We start from the raw sequence: 21,375 nt of genomic DNA, 5'->3' as shown, positions 1-21,375 counted from the left end.
TACAGAATACCAGTTTTGGTACTTAAAGTTTCAATGGGCCCTAAAATTAGAATACCTAGGTAAGGGCCAGTCAGGTACTCTAATAAAGATCTTACATATTCTAGAGAACAGGTTCTAAAATTTACAATCACAAAAAGAGTAGAAATACATGAGAATGAATAATACTACTAACATAGTGGCCTTGCTTTTGTTTTTAGATTGATTTATTTAGAATTACTGCTGTATATTTTCTGTACTTACTGTAACTGCCATTTGCAGGATGTCCAAAGTGAACTTGCAAAGTGATAAGCCTAGATTGTAATTTTGATACATGGAGAAGAAGGTGACTGTTCAGTTTTGCAGAATGAATAGCAGATAGTTTTTGCAACGTTACTGTAATAAATCTGTGCATTTGTTTAACCCTTAAGCAATTGAAATAACTGAAAAATGCTAAGTATAAAATAATACAAACGTTTTTTAAGTGTGCAGAGGACTGTAGGAATAGTTTTCAGGTTTTAACCAGACATACATGATAGAGTGTAAGTTTGGCTTTAAACAAAACCTTCATTGAAGGTGCTCCAGTGATGTGCAATATATGTGTATTTTCCATCTTGTGAATAAATTGCTGTTTGTCTAGTTTTTAGCTAATTAAAGTAGTAAATTATGTAAGTGTGCAATGTTGTTTGTATAGCAGTCTGTTCAGACAGTGATGTGATGTTGCCATGTACAAGAATGACTTTGCCAAGGGAGAAATAAAAATTCCGTTGCGTGACTTTCTTAGGAATCTTATTAAGCTTTATAATTTAATTGGAAAACAGTAACACAAGAGGTCACCCTTGTACGTGCTTTGAAAGTTGCCTCAAAGTAATATCCAAAAAAAGTCATAGAAAATTAACTTTCATATTTTAGAGTTTTGTATCTATTTGATACATTATTTTAGCTTATTCTAGTAAGAATTAAATAAACAAGATTATAGGTGGTTGAGGACACTTGTCTAAAGCTTCAAAAAGTTCAAGAGCATTTATAGTTCTTTTGAAGAGTAAAAAGGCATTGTCTATTGGGAAACCAGAGACACAAAATGTAGTCCCGTTCTGCATACGGTGGTGGGTCATTTTAAGTTACAAGTAGCTAGTGAATACTCATTTATATTTGTGAAGCATGTTATTACTTTGAATCTGCAGACAATCTGTCTGGCATCCAATTGCTTGATGTACTGTAAAATATATAGGAAAGAAGAACTCGGCTTTAAAGAATTTAGAATTCTTAAGTCTTTAATTGTTAAAATAGCATGTCTGTGCTACATGTACAGCATTACATTAGTGTCTTAATTGCAATACTTTTTTTATTCATAGCTATTAATTTCAAGCACTTACATCCTTTGCGAAAAAAAGATTTTAAATCTCAGGGATTGCAATTCCCATATTAATAACTAAGCAATGAACCCCCCATTCCCTCTCCCAAATCTGTACTTTATTAAGTTATACTTGAGAAATACAGAAATTCCACACTTCCACACTAGAATTAAGATTTAGTTTTTATAATGAAATTCACTTAAATAGGCAAAGTTAGCCTGAAGCAATACTATGTGTCCACCAGCAGCTATTAGTGGAAGCTCAGCCTTTTACCTGTGAAAGCCCAGTATGAATTTTGTCACTGTATTTCAAGAAGATCTGAATCAGTGTTCTGTATTTTAATCTATATTAAAAAATATACAGTTAAAACCCGCACACCTTAAAGCATCTTTAAAAGCCGTAAGCAGCAGAACAGAAAATATACATTCCTCCAGTTGATACTATTATGTGAGTTCTGTGCTTGTAATCTGTTTAATAAAATAGCTGCTTTTATTTCAGACAATGTGAATGTACTTAAGAATTAATCATTTTAAACTGGATGTAATTACAGCTATATAATTAGAAGTCATATAAAAATATTCATTAAAACTGCTTTAGTGTGCATAATATTTAGCACATGCTAGTACTTACTGGTGTAGCAGACATAATGTACAGCATGCTTATAGTGTTTTTGCTATAGAAATGTGCAAAGGCAAAGCATTAAATGTTCTCAAGGTCCTGGAGTTACCACAGCTAAACTGTTTCACTAAAAGAAAAAAAAGAGTAATACTGAGTTCACAGTGGAGATTTCCAGTAGTCAATTAAGACATATGGTAAGTAAGAAACTGAACTTTGTTCCTAGTATCTGTGTGTTTAAAATATGTAGCTTTGTAATATGTTAATGCAGTTCTATTATGTTTTGTCACTTACAATTTCTGGGGAGTTTTTCATGGTTACTGTGTTCATGTACAAGTAACTGTAAGTAAGCACAGCACTGAGAACACCAAAATCAGGAAATAGTGACACAGCATTCCTGTAAGCGTATTGCCTAGATTTTCTTTAATGTTCAGTAGTAATATAAACATTCCAGGTTTTAAAATTATTTTTTGAGCAGGGCTGTACAATATTTCATATAATAAAACTGTTATTGCACATTTTCAGTAGGTGGTTGTAAAGAATGAATGGCTGTTTATTGGGGAGCGGGAACCATGGGCCATCTTTTGCAGTGTTGCTGTAAGACTTTTTGATTTTAGACTAAGTAAAGGGTTGAATTTTTGACTTATTACTGTCCATTCCACGCTCTGCTTCCCAGTTTGTTTTCCGTGCTTACATTTTATAGGATTTGATGTAAAAGAATGGCGTGGTTTTGGTTTTTCTTTTCCCCTTTTTCTTTTCCCGCCCTGGTTTTGCATAGCAACTTCTGAGATCTTCCAGACCACAAGCTGAGGGAAGCTGTTCCAAGTCATTGTTTCATACAAGTTTCATTTAATTTATGCATTTTAACTGATCATCATCAGCTAGGTCAAGAAAGTTTTTTACAAAGCTATATCTTTATCAGAGTAGAAGCTGAGACTGGTGGTTGAGGTAAATGATTTCATTGTCAAAACACCTAATAATGTATGTTTCTGTGTTGATGTGTGTATGTAGAGATATCTATCTGAAGTATTTTATTTTAACTGATAGAATTTTTCATTTAGATGCAGGAAACTACTAACATTTATTTGAAGCCCCTTACCCCACATCCTTTTTTTTTTTCTTTTTTTTTTTTTTCCCCCCCTTCAGGTGAAAGACCTTTTAAATGCAGTGAATGTGGAAAAGCCTTTAACCAGAAGGGGGCATTGCAGACCCATATGATCAAGCACACTGGTGAAAAACCCCATGCTTGTGCCTTTTGTCCTGCAGCCTTTTCTCAGAAAGGCAATCTTCAGTCACACATACAGAGAGTTCATTCAGAGGTAAATACAATTATTCATGAAGTGGTTGGTGCTAATATACTGCTTATTTCATTTTCAGTATTTAAATTATCCTGTTTGCTATTCCTGTGCTCTCTGGTGCTTTCTGCAGCCAATATAGATTTACTGCTGTAGTGTAGATTCTAGTTTGTTGGTTTTACCTGCAGGCTTTCCTAAAATAGCTTAATCTGAATAAATGTATGCTTAGGATAAGTAGCAAAACCTTTGTTTAGCATTGTCTTTTCAGTACATTGATAAATTAATGAATTATTAGTGGTTTTAAGTGTATAAAAACGTACCTGTGTCAGTCTTGGGAGAATGCGGGCTAGAATCAGACGAAAGTAAGCCAAAAGCAGCAAAGCAGAAAATGGTGAAAAATTTCAAGGCCAGACAGCAACCCACTAACTCCATCATAGAGCGTACTTGCAATTTGTCTTTGAAGTATATATCTTACAGCCTTTTTCAGAGGTTTTTCAGCTACAGGTAGAAGAAAACTACAAATTAAGGCCAAAAACATTGTTGTCTCAGACCTCAGCATAAAGCTGATTTTTTCTTCTTCTTTGTGACAGACAATTTTTAAAATTCAAAAGGTACTGCTTTGATAACGTAATATGATCTTCTGAGCAGCATTGGCTATGCAACTTTGTTCAGTAATTCCCTAGCTGACTTTAGTGATTTGTGGTTGGAACTACCCCTAGAAAGAGACCTAGTTTTGATTTGGAAGGTATAAACTGATAAAGCCAGCTTTTTTTCTTTTTTCTTTCTTTTCCTCCATCCAGAATATCATCTCTGTTCTCACTCTTTCCCCTAACTATGAGATTTGCATTCTTGTTTTCCATTTTTGTGTTACAACAATAGATCTTAGTTATTTTAGTTATTGGGTTTTTTTGTTTGTTGTGTTTTTGGGTTTTGTTTTTTACTAAGGATCCTTTTAGTGTGTTAGTTTCTTAATTTTAGGATATGCTGCTTCATTGAATATGTCTTAGTGTTTTGTATTACACTTAATTATATTAAATCATACGTTTACATTTCATGTGACTTTGTGTGACTAGTCTTCCTGACTGATCACAGCTCCCTATACACAATAGATTTTGGTACATAAAAAAATGCACCAACATGAATTTCGTAATATACATTGATTTTTTTCAATATTACAAGATCGGTGGAGATCAAGCCAAAAATATTTTTCACTTTTTTCTCTGTTACTCTTGTTTTTCTGTAAGAAAAAAAAAAAAAAAAGAATGGTGGGATAAGGGACTTTGAATGCTGCCTCTTGATCATGTCTTATGCTGTGTTTCGTGATCCTGAGCCTATGTTTTAGTTACTGCTTTGGATCATTTGTTGATTTCCTTCCCCTCCCCCCTACCCCCTGCCTTGCTGTCGCTGTGTTTTCTTCAAGACTGCATGCAGAACTCCATTAATTCTTTATTTTATCCTGAGACAGTCACAAAAAAAAGTTAGAGGTGATAATGAAACAGGTTGATTCTCACTTCATTTATCACTGTTTAGTTGTACCTGTATTTTGTTAGTGGATACATCTTTCTGAAAGTCTTGTTACCAGTTTAAGCTGATGTCAGAAAATGCAAAATTCAGTATTTCAAGCAGCGTGTTTTCTTTTGAAGACTTTGTTGTTCCCTTGCTGAACAGGGAGCTTTTGCTGGGACTCGGGGGAAAAAAGGAGAGTTTACCACCTTTGGAGAAGGGGCAGGCAACTCAAGAAGAGTACAGGGATCTCGTTAGGTCATGCAGAGAGGAAATTAGAAAGGCAGAAGCCCAGCTAGAACTCAATCTGGCCACTGTTGTCAGAGATAATAAAAAAAAGTTTCTACAAATACATTAACAACAAAAAGACAGCCAAGGAGAATCTCCATCCTTTATTGGATGCAGGGAGGAACATTGCCACCAAGGATGAGGAGCAGGCTGAGGTACTTAATGCCTTCTTTGCCTCTGTCTTTAATAGCCAGACCAGTTATCCCCAGGGCATTCAGCCCCCTGAGCTGGAAGACAGAGATGGAGAGCAGAATGAAGCCCCCATAATCCAGGAGGAAGCAGTTAACGACCTGCTGCACCACCTGGATGCTCACAAGTCTATGGGGCTGGGTAGGATCCACCTGAGAGTACTGAAGGAGCTGGCGGAGGAGCTTGCCAAGCCACTCTCCATCATCTGTCAGCAGTCCTGGTTGACAGGAGAGGTCCCAGATGACTGGAGGCTTGCCAATGTGACACCCATCTACAAGAAGGGCCAGAAAGAGGATCCGGGGAACTACAGGCCTGTCAGCCTGACCTCGGTGCTGGGGAAGATTATGGAGCGGTTCATATTAAGCGCACTCAACAGGCAAGTGCAGGTCAACCAGGGGATCAGGCCCAGCCAGCATGGGTTCATGAAAGGCAGGTCCTGCTTGACCAACCTGATCTCCTTTTATGACCTGGTGACCCGTCTAGTGGATGAGGGAAAGGCTGTGGATATCATCTACTTGGACTTTGTAAAGCCTTTGACACCGTCTCCCAGAGCATTCTCCTTGGGAAGCTGGCGGCTTGTGGCTTAGGCAGGTGTACTCATTGCTGGGTAAAAAACTGGCTGGGTGGCTGAGCCCAGAGAGTTGCGGTGAATGCAGTCAAATCCAGTTGGTGACCGGTCACAAGCAGTGTTCCCCAGGGCTCAGTTTTGGGGCCAGCCTTGTTAATATCTTTATCGATGATCTGGATGAGGGGATTGAGTGCGCCCTCAGTAAGTTTGCAGATGACACCAAACTGGGTGGGAGTGTTGATCTGCTGGAGGGTAGGATGGCCCTGCAGAGGGACTTGGACAGGCTGGATCGATGGGCCGAGGCCATCTGGATGAGGTTTAACAAGGCCAAGTGCCAGGACCTGCACTTGGGTCACAACAGCCCCATGCAACGCTACAGGCTTGGGGAAGAGTGGCTGGAAAGCTGCCTGGCCGAAAAGGACCTGGGGGTGTTGGTAGACAGCCAGCTGAACATGAGCCAGCAGTGTGCCCAGGTGGCCAAGAAGGCCAACAGCATCCTGGCTTTGTATCAGGACTAGTGTGGCCAGCAGGAGCAGGGAGGTGATTGTTCCCCTGTACTCAGCACTGGTGAGGCCGCACCTGGAATACTGTGTCCAGTTTTGGGTCCCTCAGTACAAGAAGGACATTGAGGTGCTGGAGTGTGTCCAGAGAAGGGCAACAAAGCTGGTGAAGGGTCTGGAGAACAAGTCTGATGAGGAGCGGCTGAGGGAACTGGGGTTGTTTAGCCTGGAGAAGAGGAGGCTGAGGGGAGGCCTTATCGCGCTCTACCTGAAAGGAGGTTGTAGTGAGGTGGGTGTTGGGCTCTTCTCCCATGTAGTTAGCAATAGGACAAGGGGAAATGGGCTCAAGCTGCATCACAGGAGGTTTAGATTGGATATTGGGAAAAATTTGTTCACGAAAGGAGTGGTCAAGCATTGGAACAGGCTGCCCAGAGAGGTGGTGGAGTCACCATCTCTGGAGGCATTCAAAAAATGGGTAGAGGTGGCACTTTGGGACATGGTTTAGTGGACATGGTGGTGTTGGGTTGATGGTTGGACTGATGATCTTAGAGATCCTTTCCAACCTCAGTAATTCCTAGTTTTTACTTTCATTAAAAAGTAATCCAGCCACCAAGCCCGGAAACATGAAATAATTACTCTACCCTTAATTGGTTTAGTGATGGACTTGCTAATGTTAGGTTAATGGTTGGACTGGATGATCTTAAAGGTCTTTTCCAACCTAAATGATTCTATGATTCTGTGATTCACCATGGGGTTTTTTTGGTGTGGGTTTCCACTCCCGCCCCATGCTGTCCGTATGGCCTTTGGCCCAATCTATCTTGCCTTCATTCTACTTTGACCTGAAAAGTGGATTTTTTTTTTCTTTTAAATTTATAAAAGATACATTTGCAAAAGTAGAGAGCCAAAATTTGAAGATAAATTACCTGCATTTTTTTCTCTTCGTATTTCCAAACTTCTGTTTGTATTATATATGATGTTACATCTTCAGGCACATCTTAATTGATAAAGTTGCATTTTGGTTTTGTTTCTGAGTGTGTAACGGTAGGAAATTGTAAGGAGGGAAAAGTCTGAGGCCTCATTTGCGTATGACGTTTGTTTTGCTCTCTGGTACTTCCCAGTGTTGAGAAGTGGTAATAGGAGATGACAGTCATGCACATAGATTACAGTTGACTTGGCATCCGAGAGACACCAGACTGATTCCATAACTGGATATCAGTAACTTAGAAAAATAAACCATTTTAGCTCTCATAACCCCATAGTATATTTGTTACGTGGATAAATAATGAAAAATGTAAAATTTGGTAGGTTTAGGGAAAATTTACTTAATTTTTTTTGTTTTACTGAAGGTGAAGAATGGCCCTACGTACAACTGTACAGAATGTAGCTGTGTCTTCAAAAGCTTGGGTAGTTTAAATACACATATCAGCAAGATGCACATGGGTGGTCAACAGAATTCTGCAAGCTCTTCGACAGATGTATCTCATGTTACAGCGGTAAGCTTTGCTTGGTATATTGTGAAACTGGCTTTAAGAGTTTAATTAGATCTGTATCTTAATTCCAGTAATTCTTCAGATAGGTTAGGACCGAAAGACCTGTAGCTGGTTTTTGTCTTTTTAAAGTGTTGTGTCATTTTTGGAATTGATTTGCATTATTAAATATTGGCAGAATGTAAATTGGCCAAGTATATGCAAAAAAGGATTTACAATTTGAGGGTTTATATGAAAATACAACATTTTATTCTACAGCTAAGTAAAATATAATTCTGGTGCTTGCAGATTGTCTGCAGAGGAAAGGTTTCCTCCCCAGGTAACATAAAAATAACTGTGAAGTTTTGCTGGAATAATGGAATCTGGAACTATTTAAATTATATATTAGTTTTAACTCATTTTCAGAAATTGTTTATATAATTCTAGTCCATATAACTACATAGTGGATTCTTCTGAGTATTTCTGATAACCTGTTTTAAATGTTAGCTTCTCATTTGACAGATCATAAAGGAAAAAGCTTTACTGAGAGCACTGAATGCTGGTGGGTTTTTTTCTTTACCAAGATACAAGAAGCTACATCTCGGAAAATGCTTCTGGTTTCAGAAGACTATTTTGGTTTTTTGAGCCAGTGCATATTTAATGTATCATAGTACATTTTTTTTCTTTGAGTAGAACTACCTTTTCTACCTTTATTCCACTATGTTTTGCATCATTTCCAAATTTTATGCTTTAAAGGTCAAAGGATGGCAAGTAATATCAGACTTTGACGAGAAGGGTTAAAATTTAAAGTCTCAATTTCATTATGCAGCTGTATCTTGTTGAAAACAAGTGTCTAGTAGTGTCGTTTCGAGAAACATTTTTCTTTCTTAGATTTCATAAGATTTTTTTTTGTATGGCAGATGCCATTTGTCTCTTAAGGTTAACTAAAAGAAAAAAAAGACCAACGTGTCCTATTTGCTTGCAAAGTACATATAATCTCTACCTCTTTTTGCACATCTCTGCATTCACAAGCCTAATCTTAAAAGCAGAAAGGAAAAGGATTCCTTCATACTACCTCATATTTGCTTCCCCTGTCCAGCTGTGTTTTTCTTGTTTTGGTTTGTTTGAGTATCTTGCATTTGCATTGCGTATTGATATTACAGAAGCATGGTGGTGTTATCTTTGCTGCATGCATACTTCTCTGCTTGCATGAGGGAGGGGAAAAATAAAGAATATCTCCATACAATAGTGTAAGCAAAATGGGAGAAGAGATTTTCTTTCTAAAAACAGATGCCAAGATGTTTAACAAGGAAGAACAAAGATAATAACTGACATGTCAGTTGTGTATTAGAAGAGTATTACACTTTTTAGTTTTAGTTTTATATCTGAAACTGCAGAGATTTAATGATTGATTGAGTTTTACTGCTGTAGAAAGATGGTTTCTACTTTCTTAGATTAACACTAGCATTCTTATATTAGAACTGACTTCTTCATTCTGCTCAAAACTTGCAGAGCTTCTTTAACAGCAAATCTCCAGTATAATGGTTCTTTTCTGAAGTTTGCAATCAGTCTCTGTCGTCCCTTGTTATATACCTGGGGATGAAGAATGATTGTGTCCTTAATACAATGAATTCCAAAAGTTGAAGTCTCCTGAAGTGCTGTGCTACCAAAGAATGCATTCTTGTGTGATACATGAGTACCTAGTAAAATATGCTTACTTTTGTTATTTGTCTTTGGCTGCATCAGCGCTTGTAGCTAAGGTACTGGTATCTGTAACTTGTGTTTGTTTAATGTATTTAAACTATGAAGCAACATTAGTGATTCTAGGTACTGTTGTATCTCTCCCATAGTTTCATTTTTTCTGTCCCATACTGTGGGAAAATGAACTGTACTACTTTTATGTGTGATATTAGCCATGTTTTTCCTTCTTTTTGTACAAAGGCTTAAAATACTTTATTTTCATTTCTTTGTAGGACTCTGTCACCCAGCCTTTAACAACATCTCCTGCTAATCTCTTGCAACCTGTTGATAACAAATGGAAGAATGTAAGTGTAGAGTTTTTGTCATGTTTTTGTGTCAAGACTAAAAGTGGAAGAAACTTCACAGAATTTTATAAGCTAGTTGCATCCTTAATGATTCTTCCTTTTCCTTCTTGTAATGGAGGCCATAAAAAGTAGGGATATGTTTTGTATTTTCAAACAGAATGATATACTAAAATTAATGTGAGGGACCATGAGTGATTTTTAAAACTTCCTGAGAGAACTTGTAAAAGAGGTGTGCAGGGAATCACCACTGTTACTGTGTTTCTGATGGAGTCCCTTGGAAAATTAATTCTTGACCCTACACTACTTAATATATATCAGTGACCCAGAAGAAAATATAAAATCATCACAGATCAGGATGATACACAGACTGAGGTAATTTATGAAGAGGACACATCACTGATACAGAATGGTATGGATTTCTTGGTGAGCTGGGTGTGCCAAACAATGTATCGCCAAGAATAAAATCACATATAGAAGAACAGAAAAAGTAGGCCATATTCACAGGATAGGAGTTTTCAAGGATTTTAAATTCCACTTATTAAATAGGGATGGAAGAGGTAATAATTGATGTATCAGCTAAAAGTTAGGTTTTCCTTGCCTGGAAAGATGAGTTTTATAGTCTTTTCATTTAGAGAAGAAACTTAGCATAGAAATGAAAAGCTTGTATGTCCTCTGTATTTCATTCTGGGAATTTTTGCTTTTGTTGGTTGTCTGTTTATAGTGTTCACTATTCATGAACTGTATTCAAAGATACAGGAGGGAGCAGAGCCATCAGAATTCTTAAAGTATGATATAATGTGTTTTATTATTGAAGAGATTCAAGGTGCATTATCTATTTTGCCCCTCAGATAAAATATTTAAGGATGACTTGATCTGCTGTTTTGAAGAAAAGGGAAAAATCTGTAATCTTTTTAATAGAGAAGAGAAAAAAAGTTCTGAGGGTTGAAGCTAGCCAAATTCACACTTTGAAATAAAGGATGGAATTTTAATGTGGATAATTTACTGTTGAAGTTGGATAGCAACAGAAGAAGTTACCACAATAAATTACTTGATTTAAAGAACTGCTATAATTTCTGTACAGTTACTTTGTTTGGAGTAATTCACTCAGAGCAGGCATGCGGTCCGTGTTACACAGCAGATCAGACAGAGTAAGGGTGATCACAAGGTCCACTATTCTAACTGAACAAATGTGGAATTATGAAGTAGTAATGAAACACTTCATTCTCTATGATACTTTTAAAATCGGTTATTGAAGTGGGACCTACAAAGAGACCTCTGAAACTTTTTATAATGAGCAGGGTCTCTTAATAGTAATGATAACAAACTTTATAGGTGTGCATATGTGTATATTATTTTTCAAAAAAGATAACCTCCATGAGACTGTGTGTAAACTGCTGTATAATACATGAACACACTGGCTAAATACATGTAATACTGTAATTTTCATGTCAGAGATGATGTTGAGCCGTTCCTTCATTAACATTTTTTTTTTTTTCTCTTGCTAGAGCCTGGGAGAATTTTATAGACTTTTTAGTGTAGGCTTCCCGCTCTACTAAAGAGCTTCCCTGCATTCTGTTTCAAGAAAATGAGTGATCTCTATAAAGAGCTGTTACAATCTTCAGCAAAACACTTTGCTTCAGTTCCTGTTTATTGCAATGAAAATGGCATATAGTGTATTTTATTTTGTAAAATACATATTGAAACAGTTATGGCGCTCTTGTTAAATTGGAATCTGAAGAGATGGGAATCTTTCCATCTGTCCCACAGTGAGGTGAAAAACGATGGGCTAGTGGTTAAATCAGCAAAATAGCAAGTGCAATTCTTGCATGCATGCAAGAGAAATGAGATAAAGGTTTGTTTTGTATTGTCTCATGAGAAGGCATTAAAAATACTTTGTCAAATTTGCAGGATATAACTTGAGTCAAGCTAATTTTTCTTAACATATTTCTTTGTAACCATCTTCAAATATGGTGACAGTATCATTTTAACTGTCCAGTGTAATGTGTCAGTATAAAGAAAATCTCAGGAGTTTTCAGATTGGAAGAAATATTACACATGTGAAGCTTAAGATTATTCTTTGTTAAAAATGATCTGAAAGAAGATAGCATTTTTTATATGTATATCAATATATATATACACGTGTGTGTGCACGTGCGTGCGCCTGGAAGTGATTATTTTTAGAGAACAGAAGTGACTATTAGAAGCAAATATCCAGTGTGTTCTAAGAAACAGAATTATGGGGCTAGCCATTATATAAATATATATTTCTCTTTTCTGCAGTAAAATGAGTGATTGAAAGCAGTTGTTTCAGTAATGATATACTTATGGATTCTATTTGTTATAAGGAAGAGAAGTTTATAAATGAAGGAGAACAGAAGGAGTCTTTATTTCTGATTTTAAAAATAAATACCAAGGCTTTTTATCACTTTTTTCTTAGTATCTGTTACTAAGGTAGCCTAAGATACAATTGTCAAATCAAAGATTAAGAAACTTGATTTTTAGACTTTAAGTTTTTTTTAGTATTTTGACACAGCTCCATGGGTATTTACATTTTTAGAGTTTAAGGAGATTCTTCTAAAGCTAAGAGATTTAGAATATTGAAAGTTGAAGGGAAAAAAGTTAGTAGTTTGATTGTTCTGAAAGGTTTTGATATAACAACACAAAAAAATTTATACAAAAAAAAATCTCAACTAATAGAAGGTTATTTCTCCAGAGGACCTGCTTTTGTTAAATGTGGATTTTAAAAAGGCAACCATGTCAGTGCCATTTATTTGTTTTGGAATTGCTTTTCATGTGGCCTCTGTATGTGGAATTCAGTAATTGATGCCTGTGTTTTGTAAACTAGTTGAAGGTTCAGTGGTTATGATAAACTTAATTCAAGCTGTAAGCTTACAGTTGTGCAGCTTGGGAAGAACTCCAGAAAAGGGATATACGGAAGCAATTTGTTAGTGGGGCGAGCAGACCTTTAATGACAGCCTTGTATAATCCTTATGTCTTACACAAGTGGACAGTTGTAGTGGGCAGTTAACAGACATTTCACATAAGGGAGCCGAACAGATCAGTTCATACATACTTCTCATCTTCCTTTACAAGTGTACTGCTGTCTGTTTCAGGCCACACATTTTCGGTCTCCACTTCTTCAACAGACAGAAAACCAGGTGTCTTCAGCTACTGCTCAACAGGGTCAGCAGGCTGTAACTGATGTCATCCAGCAACTCCTTGAGTTATCAGAACCAGGTCCTGTAGAAAATAACCAGCCTCAACAACCTGGTCAGCAGCTCAACATTGCAGTGGGAATCAATAGAGATATTTTGCAGGTAAGAGCTGTCTGTGAGAACAGCTTTACATTTCAGTGGTTTCTTTCTCATGTCTATTTTAGTGAAATTTGTTCTCAGTGTTTTCAACCATAACATTCCTTCTGCATTTCTAAATGATGTGTCAGTCAAGAAAGAATTGTAAAGATCTGCTGAATGAGTGTGGAATGCACCAAGATATCTTTTTGTATAATTTTACAAAAGCAAGGTTATAAATACTGATTATATGGCCTAGAAGAAAGCTTTAAGTGTACACACCCATACATGAACATTTTATTAATCCCATTAGGTCTTTTTTTTTTCCCTGTTGCCTAGAAGCAGCTTGTGGCACATCCTTAAGTTATGCTGTGCTTAAAACATGATGACATTTAAGAGGGGAAAATATTTTTATCTGGTTAAAAAAGAGAATGTAAATGGGCCTTTATTCTGTCCTGATTAATAAGGGCTATTTGAATATTTCCTGCTGGTGCAAATAAAATTCCTTCTTGGGTCAGACCAATGTTTTGTCTAACCCATTATTCTGTCCTTGATACTGGCAGTAGGAGATGCTATGTAACAGAAGAGGTGCAGGGCGGTAATTCAACTGTCTATGCTTCTGCATAGACTGCATAGACATTCTGCAGCCTCCACCACATAATGGAACAGGGCAGAGAATATTCCTTAGTATTGGTGGTAGCCTGCTAAGCTTTAAGCTATTTTTTCATCTCCAGTCTTATAAGTACCATTTAAATTTCTTTTTGGAAGACCTGAATGTTACATGTAGCTATGTGCCAGTTCACCGTGTTACCTGTGCTGAGTTCTCTAATGTCAGGAATGTGATGTGTAATTGCACCAATTATAACACAAAATACAATTATTGTTGTGATAGCTATTTAAAAAAAAAAATTGGTCTTTGAACTTGGTTCTTTAAGTTATTGTATGAGCATCCCTAGCCATATTGTTGTACAAAATAAAAATAAAATGTAGTTTTCTTTGAAGTGATCAAATATCTGCATGCCTACTTAAATGTGTGTTTGAGGTCTTTGATCCAGAGCCTTTTCAGACACAATAGTATCCATAAAGATGCCTACAGTCCAGTCCCTTCCAGGCGTACGTAAAAATGAGTTCATAGCTCTTGCCTCAGTCTGATGGTTATCAGTGTTAAGAGGGGCTTTTGAGCTTTTCTGAGCCTTTCTTTGGTTTAGCATTCTTCCTTTTTCTTTGTATCATCTATGGCGTCTTCACAAGCTGATTGTCTTCAAATTTGACCTTTTATGGGGAGCTGTTCTCTCGTGTAGTAGGTGTAAGAGATAGCTATATATTCCTGGCAAATGCTTGATTCTGTAGAAACCATTGGCACTTTTCTGAAAGGTAGTTGTTGGCACATGTATTAGTGCAGGAAATCCAACTTAAAATCTCACAGACAGTCGGAAGCCAGTGTTGTATAAGAATGCTTTTTAAAAATTTGAAATCCAGCTGAAATTCTGGGAGGATGAGACATTTAATTTCTTTAATTGTATTTGTATTGTATCTTCTAAGAAAAATTGGGGCAATTGTGGAATGTTGGTTTCTTAATCTAGAAGTTTTTTGTTCTCTTTCAGCAAGCTTTAGAGAACAGTGGGTTGTCTTCAATTCCCGTCTCTGCACATTCTACTGACTGCAGCCAGGCCAAGACTCCTGGGGCCCAGGATCAGAACCCAGACGTCCAGACTCTCTCAAATCATCAGGCTGACTCTAATAATGGAGAACAAGATAAGGAGCAAGAGAGTACAGATAAACTGGATAAAAAAGAAAAAAAGGTTATTAAGAAAAAATCACCGTTTTTACCTGGTAATGTTGCCACTGCTTGCTACTTTTTGTGCTATAAGGACTATAGTATTTCTGGGTGCATTGATGGCTTTATAAAGGGATTTCCCAAAACGTGTTGTGGATCAGTTACGAACTTCATTTACTCTTATCTAAAACACAGTATGTGTGTAAGTTATGATCAATAGCATTTATAACTTTCATTACACTGATACAAAACCATGTTGGGATGGCATTAAGTGAAGTTACAGTTAAATCTTCTGGATTTAGATCAGTGGAGTTTTTGAAAGAGGACAAAAAAGAAAGAATATGATTTCCCCCCCCCCGCCTCTTTTTCCCATCATCCTTCTCTGAGAAGGATTGGGTTGTCATGGTGTGTCCCAGAGCAGAGAGTTCTTGCAAGCACTAGTCTTACTCTTTGGAAGTGAGGCCTCGCAGAGACAGAAGTGCAGGGCTGCTGCCTCATGCACATCTTCACTGATTTAGGCCATGTAGGGAAGGATGAAGGTTGGCATTGTGGATAATACTTCATATCACCTGTGTTTGGAATCACGGTACTGATGTAATATTGTCACCATAAATACATGTTAATATTCCACCTCCATACTGTATTGTGTGTATGTATTTTGCCTCCGTGTGCTTAAATGCAATTTTAGTGTGAAGATTGCTCAAGCTTTCAGGTTGCTAGAAGTGGTTTGTTCCAAGTATAGCCATCATACTTCAATGGCTGGCCTGGTGGAGACAGCTCTGTAATAAGCAGTTACTGGGCTCTGTCTGTAGTACCTTCATAGATACACTGATGTTGCTTTTTTCTTTGCAAGGGATGCAGAAATTGATCCAAAGTCAAAAACTCGTTTTGTCTAGCATAACAGTGCTAAAAATCAACATGAACTTTTTTCTCTGGTAATAATAACTGTTTTGTTCCTCCTGTGTAACAGTAACAACTCTCTAACTCTGACTGCAAATAAAAATAAAAGGTCACTGCTGTACAGTCAAACACAACTGCTTTTTTCTTGATAAAATAACATAACCTTAGTGTATTGACATGGTTTACAGAAAAGAACAGATGTAAATGAGTGAGTATCTGATAGTGAACAACATGTATGAATAAAAAACCCTGGCAGGATTTAGAAGCTTCTTTTGTCTTTTTTTTTTTTTTTTCTTTTTGTTGTTGTTGTTGTTGTTGAGAAAAGGTATGCTGTTGCTTTAGGACAGAGTTTGGGGTTCTTGGATCATAAACAACTTTTGTGAAAAAGTAGCCTTAAATTGTAAGTCTTTCACAAGGACTTTTTATAGAATTTTTGCTCCTTTAAAACTTCATTAATTTTAATTTAAGTCTGAATTTGGAGAAGAGAGGGCAATATAAAGTACCTCATCCAGTGAGTTAGATAAGTGTTTAGTAGTTAAAAATAATTTCGTGTGGTTATGGTTGAAGAGTTATATTCACTGTTGGATGATTTTGTGTTAGAAGTTGTGTTTATAAGTTAACTGGTATATATATTGCACTACACCTACATTCTGTATTTCTAAGTGGCATATAAACTGCATTCAGTGAAGTTAGACATTTCTTAGCTTTTTTTTTTTTACATCCTTCCTTTTCAGCAGCGTAAAAATGTTTAAATTTCAACAGGATTCTCTTAGGTTTTGTTTTTGTCATTCCAGCCCACCACTGTTTTTGTGAAGCAGAATGTATCTGATAGAGAAGTTAATTGTCTGCTGTGTGTTGTAATGGCATCTATTTGGCAAAATGTTTTTGTGTTTTGACTGCTTTATATAATGGTGTAGTGGAATTTTTGAAGAACTGTTAAAATATTTCCAACACGTTCAGTTTGATGTTGTTTCTTATTTTAGGTTCTATACGTGAAGAAAATGGAATAAGGTGGCATGTTTGTCCATACTGCTCTAAAGAATTTAAAAAACCAAGTGATTTAGTGCGCCACATTCGCATTCATACCCATGAGAAGCCATTCAAGTGTCCCCAGTGTTTCCGCGCCTTTGCTGTTAAGAGTACTCTCACAGCGCACATAAAAACCCATACTGGCATTAAGGCTTTCAAGTGCCAATTTTGTATGAAGTGCTTTTCCACCTCAGGGAGTTTAAAAGTTCATATTCGTCTACATACAGGTAAGGCCTCAAAATTGCATTTGTATTTTCTGTGATGTCGGCAAGACCTTGAATGAAAAAAGACAATGTGAAGTGCCTAAATTGTAGAGACGCCTATCATGTCATTAATACCTATCAGAGAATGAACTGGTTTTAGTGTCTTACATGATGAACTTAAATTTTTGTCATAACTTTCTAGTGTTTCATGGCTTTGAAACTTTGTGTGGGCTCTTACAAAAGCCATAGACATCTGGTTTTCTTCTGATGAGTCAACTGTTGCTGCCTTTTAATATCACTACTGTGAAGTGTATTTGTGCTTTCTAAAGACTTGTACTCTGAGAATTTGAGTTCTGATTTTACTTCTCCCCAGTCATCTTTCATATTTACTCTGCATCTTTTCTTCCCTCCCCTTCCCTACACTGATAATTTCACTGTATCGCTCAGGACTGTTTGGTTACTTCCCATTATTTTCTTCAACAATAAGGTGTTGCTTGATGTTTTCACCAATTTACCTGTTTTCAATATCTTACACTGCATACCCTAAAACTCTTATGTTCATACGGTCTTATTTACATCATGTATGGTGTCTTCAATACCTGTTTTTCTGTGGCTGAACTTCTATCCTCTGCATAGAGAAAAATGAGTTTTCCACTCTTGGTGGGCTACCTCATTGTTTTCCACTTTTCTTTCTTTGTTATTTGCAGGTAAATAAGCTTTCAGCAAGATAAGCTCATAAATGTGCTGTTCTTTTCCTTTCACTCCTACTCATGTATTTACATTCTGCAAAAGTATCATTCATTGGCTATGTGCATTTGGTGTTCAATATGTTTTATAGTCAGATGCCTTTAATCCATGCAATATCAATGTTGGATTTATCTGCAGAAAGTTTTTCACTTTGGTTTTTATAAACCAATATTTTTTCTGTTACTTTAAAGTCAACCTTACTTTATTTAAGAAGTTAGACTCATTCAAAGTGGCAAAAGCACTAAGTGACTTGAAAAACAGGTAGTCCAGTGTTTATGGAACTCCAGCATGTGGTTAGCCATTGTTCAGCACACTTGTTTTTCCTGTCAGAGATGTTTGCTTCTTCCTCTGTCTAGCAGGTTAGGCTTACTGGGTCAGGTTAGAGGTTCATCCAGCCCCGTATGCGCTCTCTGGCAACGTGTGGAAAGGGGGAAGCCTACAATAATGCTTCTTAGCAGCGTACAACTAGCTTCCGCTAATCTTTGGGTTGAGGGCTTTATGAAGCAGTCTGTACCTCTGCACTGAGCAGCACTTTGTATGTTTTTTTTGTTCCAAAGAACCTAGCTAATCAGTTTTGAACCTGTGTGAACTTACTACTAGAACAACCTAAGATAATGAATTCCAATGTTGAGCTACATGTTGAGTAGAATACTTTCTGTTGCTTTAAATATTCTGCTCAGTAGTTTCATATGATGTTTTAGTTATTGTATTGTGAAGAATGGTTCATTTTTATTTCTTGTGCATTTTTTCCACCTGTAATTTTATAGAGCTTTCTTCATAATATCCAGTTATGTTTCCTAACCTTCTAAGTCCAAGATTTCCCCATGAACAAAAGCTGAAAATTCGTCAGCTTTGCCTGTTTCTATAACTTACCAAGTTCTTCAGTATCCTTTCCAAGGAGAGATTTATACCGGATTTTGCATTGCAAAAGTCTTTCTTTAATAATTCCTGTTGGCATGCTTTTTTGACTGCCATCAAACAGTGGTGACATTTTCAGAGACCGATCTAGAATTTCTTTAAAATTTGTCACATCACTGTTCCTCTGTTTTATCCTATTGTATATCATCTCTCTGCGTGTTTGCTGATTCTTTTTTCTTACAGGTTTTTTTAACAGTTTGCTTTGGAAGGACATTTGACCTGCTATCTGCAATTCTTAGGATAGCTTCTGGAATCCTTTGAAAATTGCTGTCACTTTTGCATCATCCATTTCCCTGATCATAAGCTTGCTTAAAGTGATAACGTTACAACCAGTTAGTAGTTCAGCAATTTTATAACTTTTGATTGGATTTTATGGATCTGTTTTGAAAACCTATTTGACAATAAACACCCTGATAGAAAACAAAAAAGAAAATACAGAAAAGAAAATGCTGTATTCCAAAGCTACATTTCTAGGGCAGTGGAAATAAAATCACAAACTAATATTATTTTTGTTTAATCTTTTGCAGGTGTTAGGCCTTTTGCTTGTCCTCACTGTGACAAAAAGTTTAGAACATCAGGCCACCGGAAAACTCATATTGCTTCACATTTTAAACATACCGAACTAAGAAAGCTGCGACATCAACGTAAACCTGCAAAAGTTCGAGTAGGAAAGACGAGTGTTCCAGTACCAGATATTCCTTTGCAAGAGCCCATACTCATAACTGATTTAGGTAAATAGCAAGTAAATCCATGCTCTCTTGAAATTTGGATTTTGCTGGAAAACAGAGGTCACAGTTTAATCAAGCAAACACATTCAGAGCTTACTTAGAAAGATGCACTTTAAATAAGTTATTGGAAATAATCAGGCTTCAGAAAAGTGCCATATTTTATAGTTTGCTTGAACTAGAATTAATAAGAAGAATCTTTTTTATTTACAGAGAAATTGTATAATCCTTACCAGAAAAAAAGTGTGTGCATTTTTACATTACATTAGGAGAGCAGTTTAAATTAACTATTGCGAGACTGTTGGTATAGAAAAGATGACAGACAGTTCATGACCTAGATTATTCTTCAGATGATCATGTTTATTCAAATTACATGTATTAATGAGGCGGTGTGTTACGTGATTTTGGTGTAATTGGTATAATCGTGACCTCTCCTGAATTAGTGGTAATATTTCACAAAAGGACAGAATAATTCTGGAACATGCTGTAGAGAATTCATACAGTTATTTTAATTCTGTTGTAGAATAATTGTTACAACATTATGTAAAACCACTTTTTGGAAGAAGGTGAGTTGTTGTACAGCTCATTCAAGACAGTATATATTGTTGTCCAGTAGAGGTCAAGGTAGTGGGCAAGGCATTTACTCTTCATTGTTGTTTGACTCACCAGTCTGCTAACCCCTGCGTTGTCTGTTGTGTAGTCATCTTTATATAGTAGAATATTATACTGGTAATGTCTTCAGCCTAAAATCTTTATCACTCTTTAAAAATCCTTTTGCTATCACTGCTTCCAAGAATTATTGTATGCATGAGTAGTGGTTATTTTGGTATCAGGTGTAAGAATCTTAAATTTTCAGAGTAGCATCAAAACTTAGCTGACAGCTTCAGGTATTCAGATCACACGATATTTCTTTCTTGAGTGAACCCTGGAAACAGATAGAGCCCTATTTCTTGATTTTTAAAGAAAAAAGTGCTTCAATACAATTAAGATCTGTGCAGTGAAATTTTGGGTTTTGGAGAAAAAATAAAGACTAACAAAAAAGAAATACTATAAAAGTTGTTTCCTACAGGTACTGATAACACCTGAACTCTGCTGATGTTGGAGTACTCAATGTAAAAATAAGAAGTTCCACCATTTGTCTAGGTGTCCTTTTTTTTCAACCCACTGACAATACTTCCACTGTTCCCAGAAAAAAAAATCCCCTCTTATTTCTTGTAGAGGTGTCAAGAAACTAGTATTGTTGCTCTGTGCTAGTGTTAATCTTTGAGTGGCACCTTTGATGGGAAAAAAAAAAATGTTGATACATATTTTGCTTTATAAAAAAGTCTACATTACTCTAAAAGTCTATAAGAAAAGTCTGCAAATTATTTTCTATCTGTTACAATGTGTCATTTTATTCTGTTAGTTGATGGTAGCTATTGAGTAAGAATTGTAAAAAATTAATGTAATTTTTCTAGCGTGTACTGTGGTTCTAAAGATGGAACTGATGGGAGGAAAAATAACTCTTTATAGAACTCAGAACTGTTTTGCTGACTTGCTGTATCCATTGTAGAGCCACGTTTAACTATTCTAACAGTTTGGAGAAATGTTTGATTTATCTGCGTTGAACAGGTTGAGTAAACAGTTTGGAAGTGTTTTAATAGGAATTTCTGTTAGTCCTGCTCTATTATGTATGTTGCTAGGAATTTCTGCAGTGCTCCTGCAGACCAGAACTGTTGTAACCTGGGATGTGCTCACAAGTTAGTCAGCTGTCATTCATTAACTGAATTATTCTGCTTTTATTTGATCAAAAATAACTGAGAGTAAGTATTTGTCATATGGAGTTCCTTCTCTTCTGATTTGGAAGACTTGTGTCATCTTCTGAACACTACTACTAATTATCATCACAGAAGGATGCCAGAAGGAATTTAGAAAGTAGGGTTGTCGTTTTAATCTTGGTGGGGTTTTTGGTTTGTTTTTTGGGTTTGGTTTTTTCTTTCTTTGTTT

At 36.4% G+C, this 21,375-nt stretch overlaps 1 protein-coding gene across 9 annotated transcripts in view; it reads left to right on the top strand.

The window, feature by feature from the left end:
• The window catches only part of ZNF236 (zinc finger protein 236), a 94,309-nt gene that overhangs the window by 23,810 nt on the left and 49,124 nt on the right, over positions 1 to 21,375 (top strand). For all 9 annotated transcript variants that reach the window (XM_075706566.1, XM_075706567.1, XM_075706562.1 and 6 more), the window contains 7 exons: positions 3,093 to 3,265; positions 7,636 to 7,782; positions 9,729 to 9,800; positions 12,914 to 13,117; positions 14,695 to 14,923; positions 16,751 to 17,023; positions 19,192 to 19,395. In XM_075706566.1, the coding sequence (XP_075562681.1) occupies positions 3,093 to 3,265; positions 7,636 to 7,782; positions 9,729 to 9,800; positions 12,914 to 13,117; positions 14,695 to 14,923; positions 16,751 to 17,023; positions 19,192 to 19,395 (1,302 nt within the window). The remainder of the gene's footprint in view (positions 1 to 3,092; positions 3,266 to 7,635; positions 7,783 to 9,728; positions 9,801 to 12,913; positions 13,118 to 14,694; positions 14,924 to 16,750; positions 17,024 to 19,191; positions 19,396 to 21,375) is intronic.

The sequence above is a fragment of the Pelecanus crispus genome, chromosome 2, assembly GCF_030463565.1.
Source record: "Pelecanus crispus isolate bPelCri1 chromosome 2, bPelCri1.pri, whole genome shotgun sequence".
Lineage (NCBI taxonomy): Eukaryota > Metazoa > Chordata > Aves > Pelecaniformes > Pelecanidae > Pelecanus > Pelecanus crispus.
This window is presented reverse-complemented; position numbering and strand designations above follow the sequence as displayed.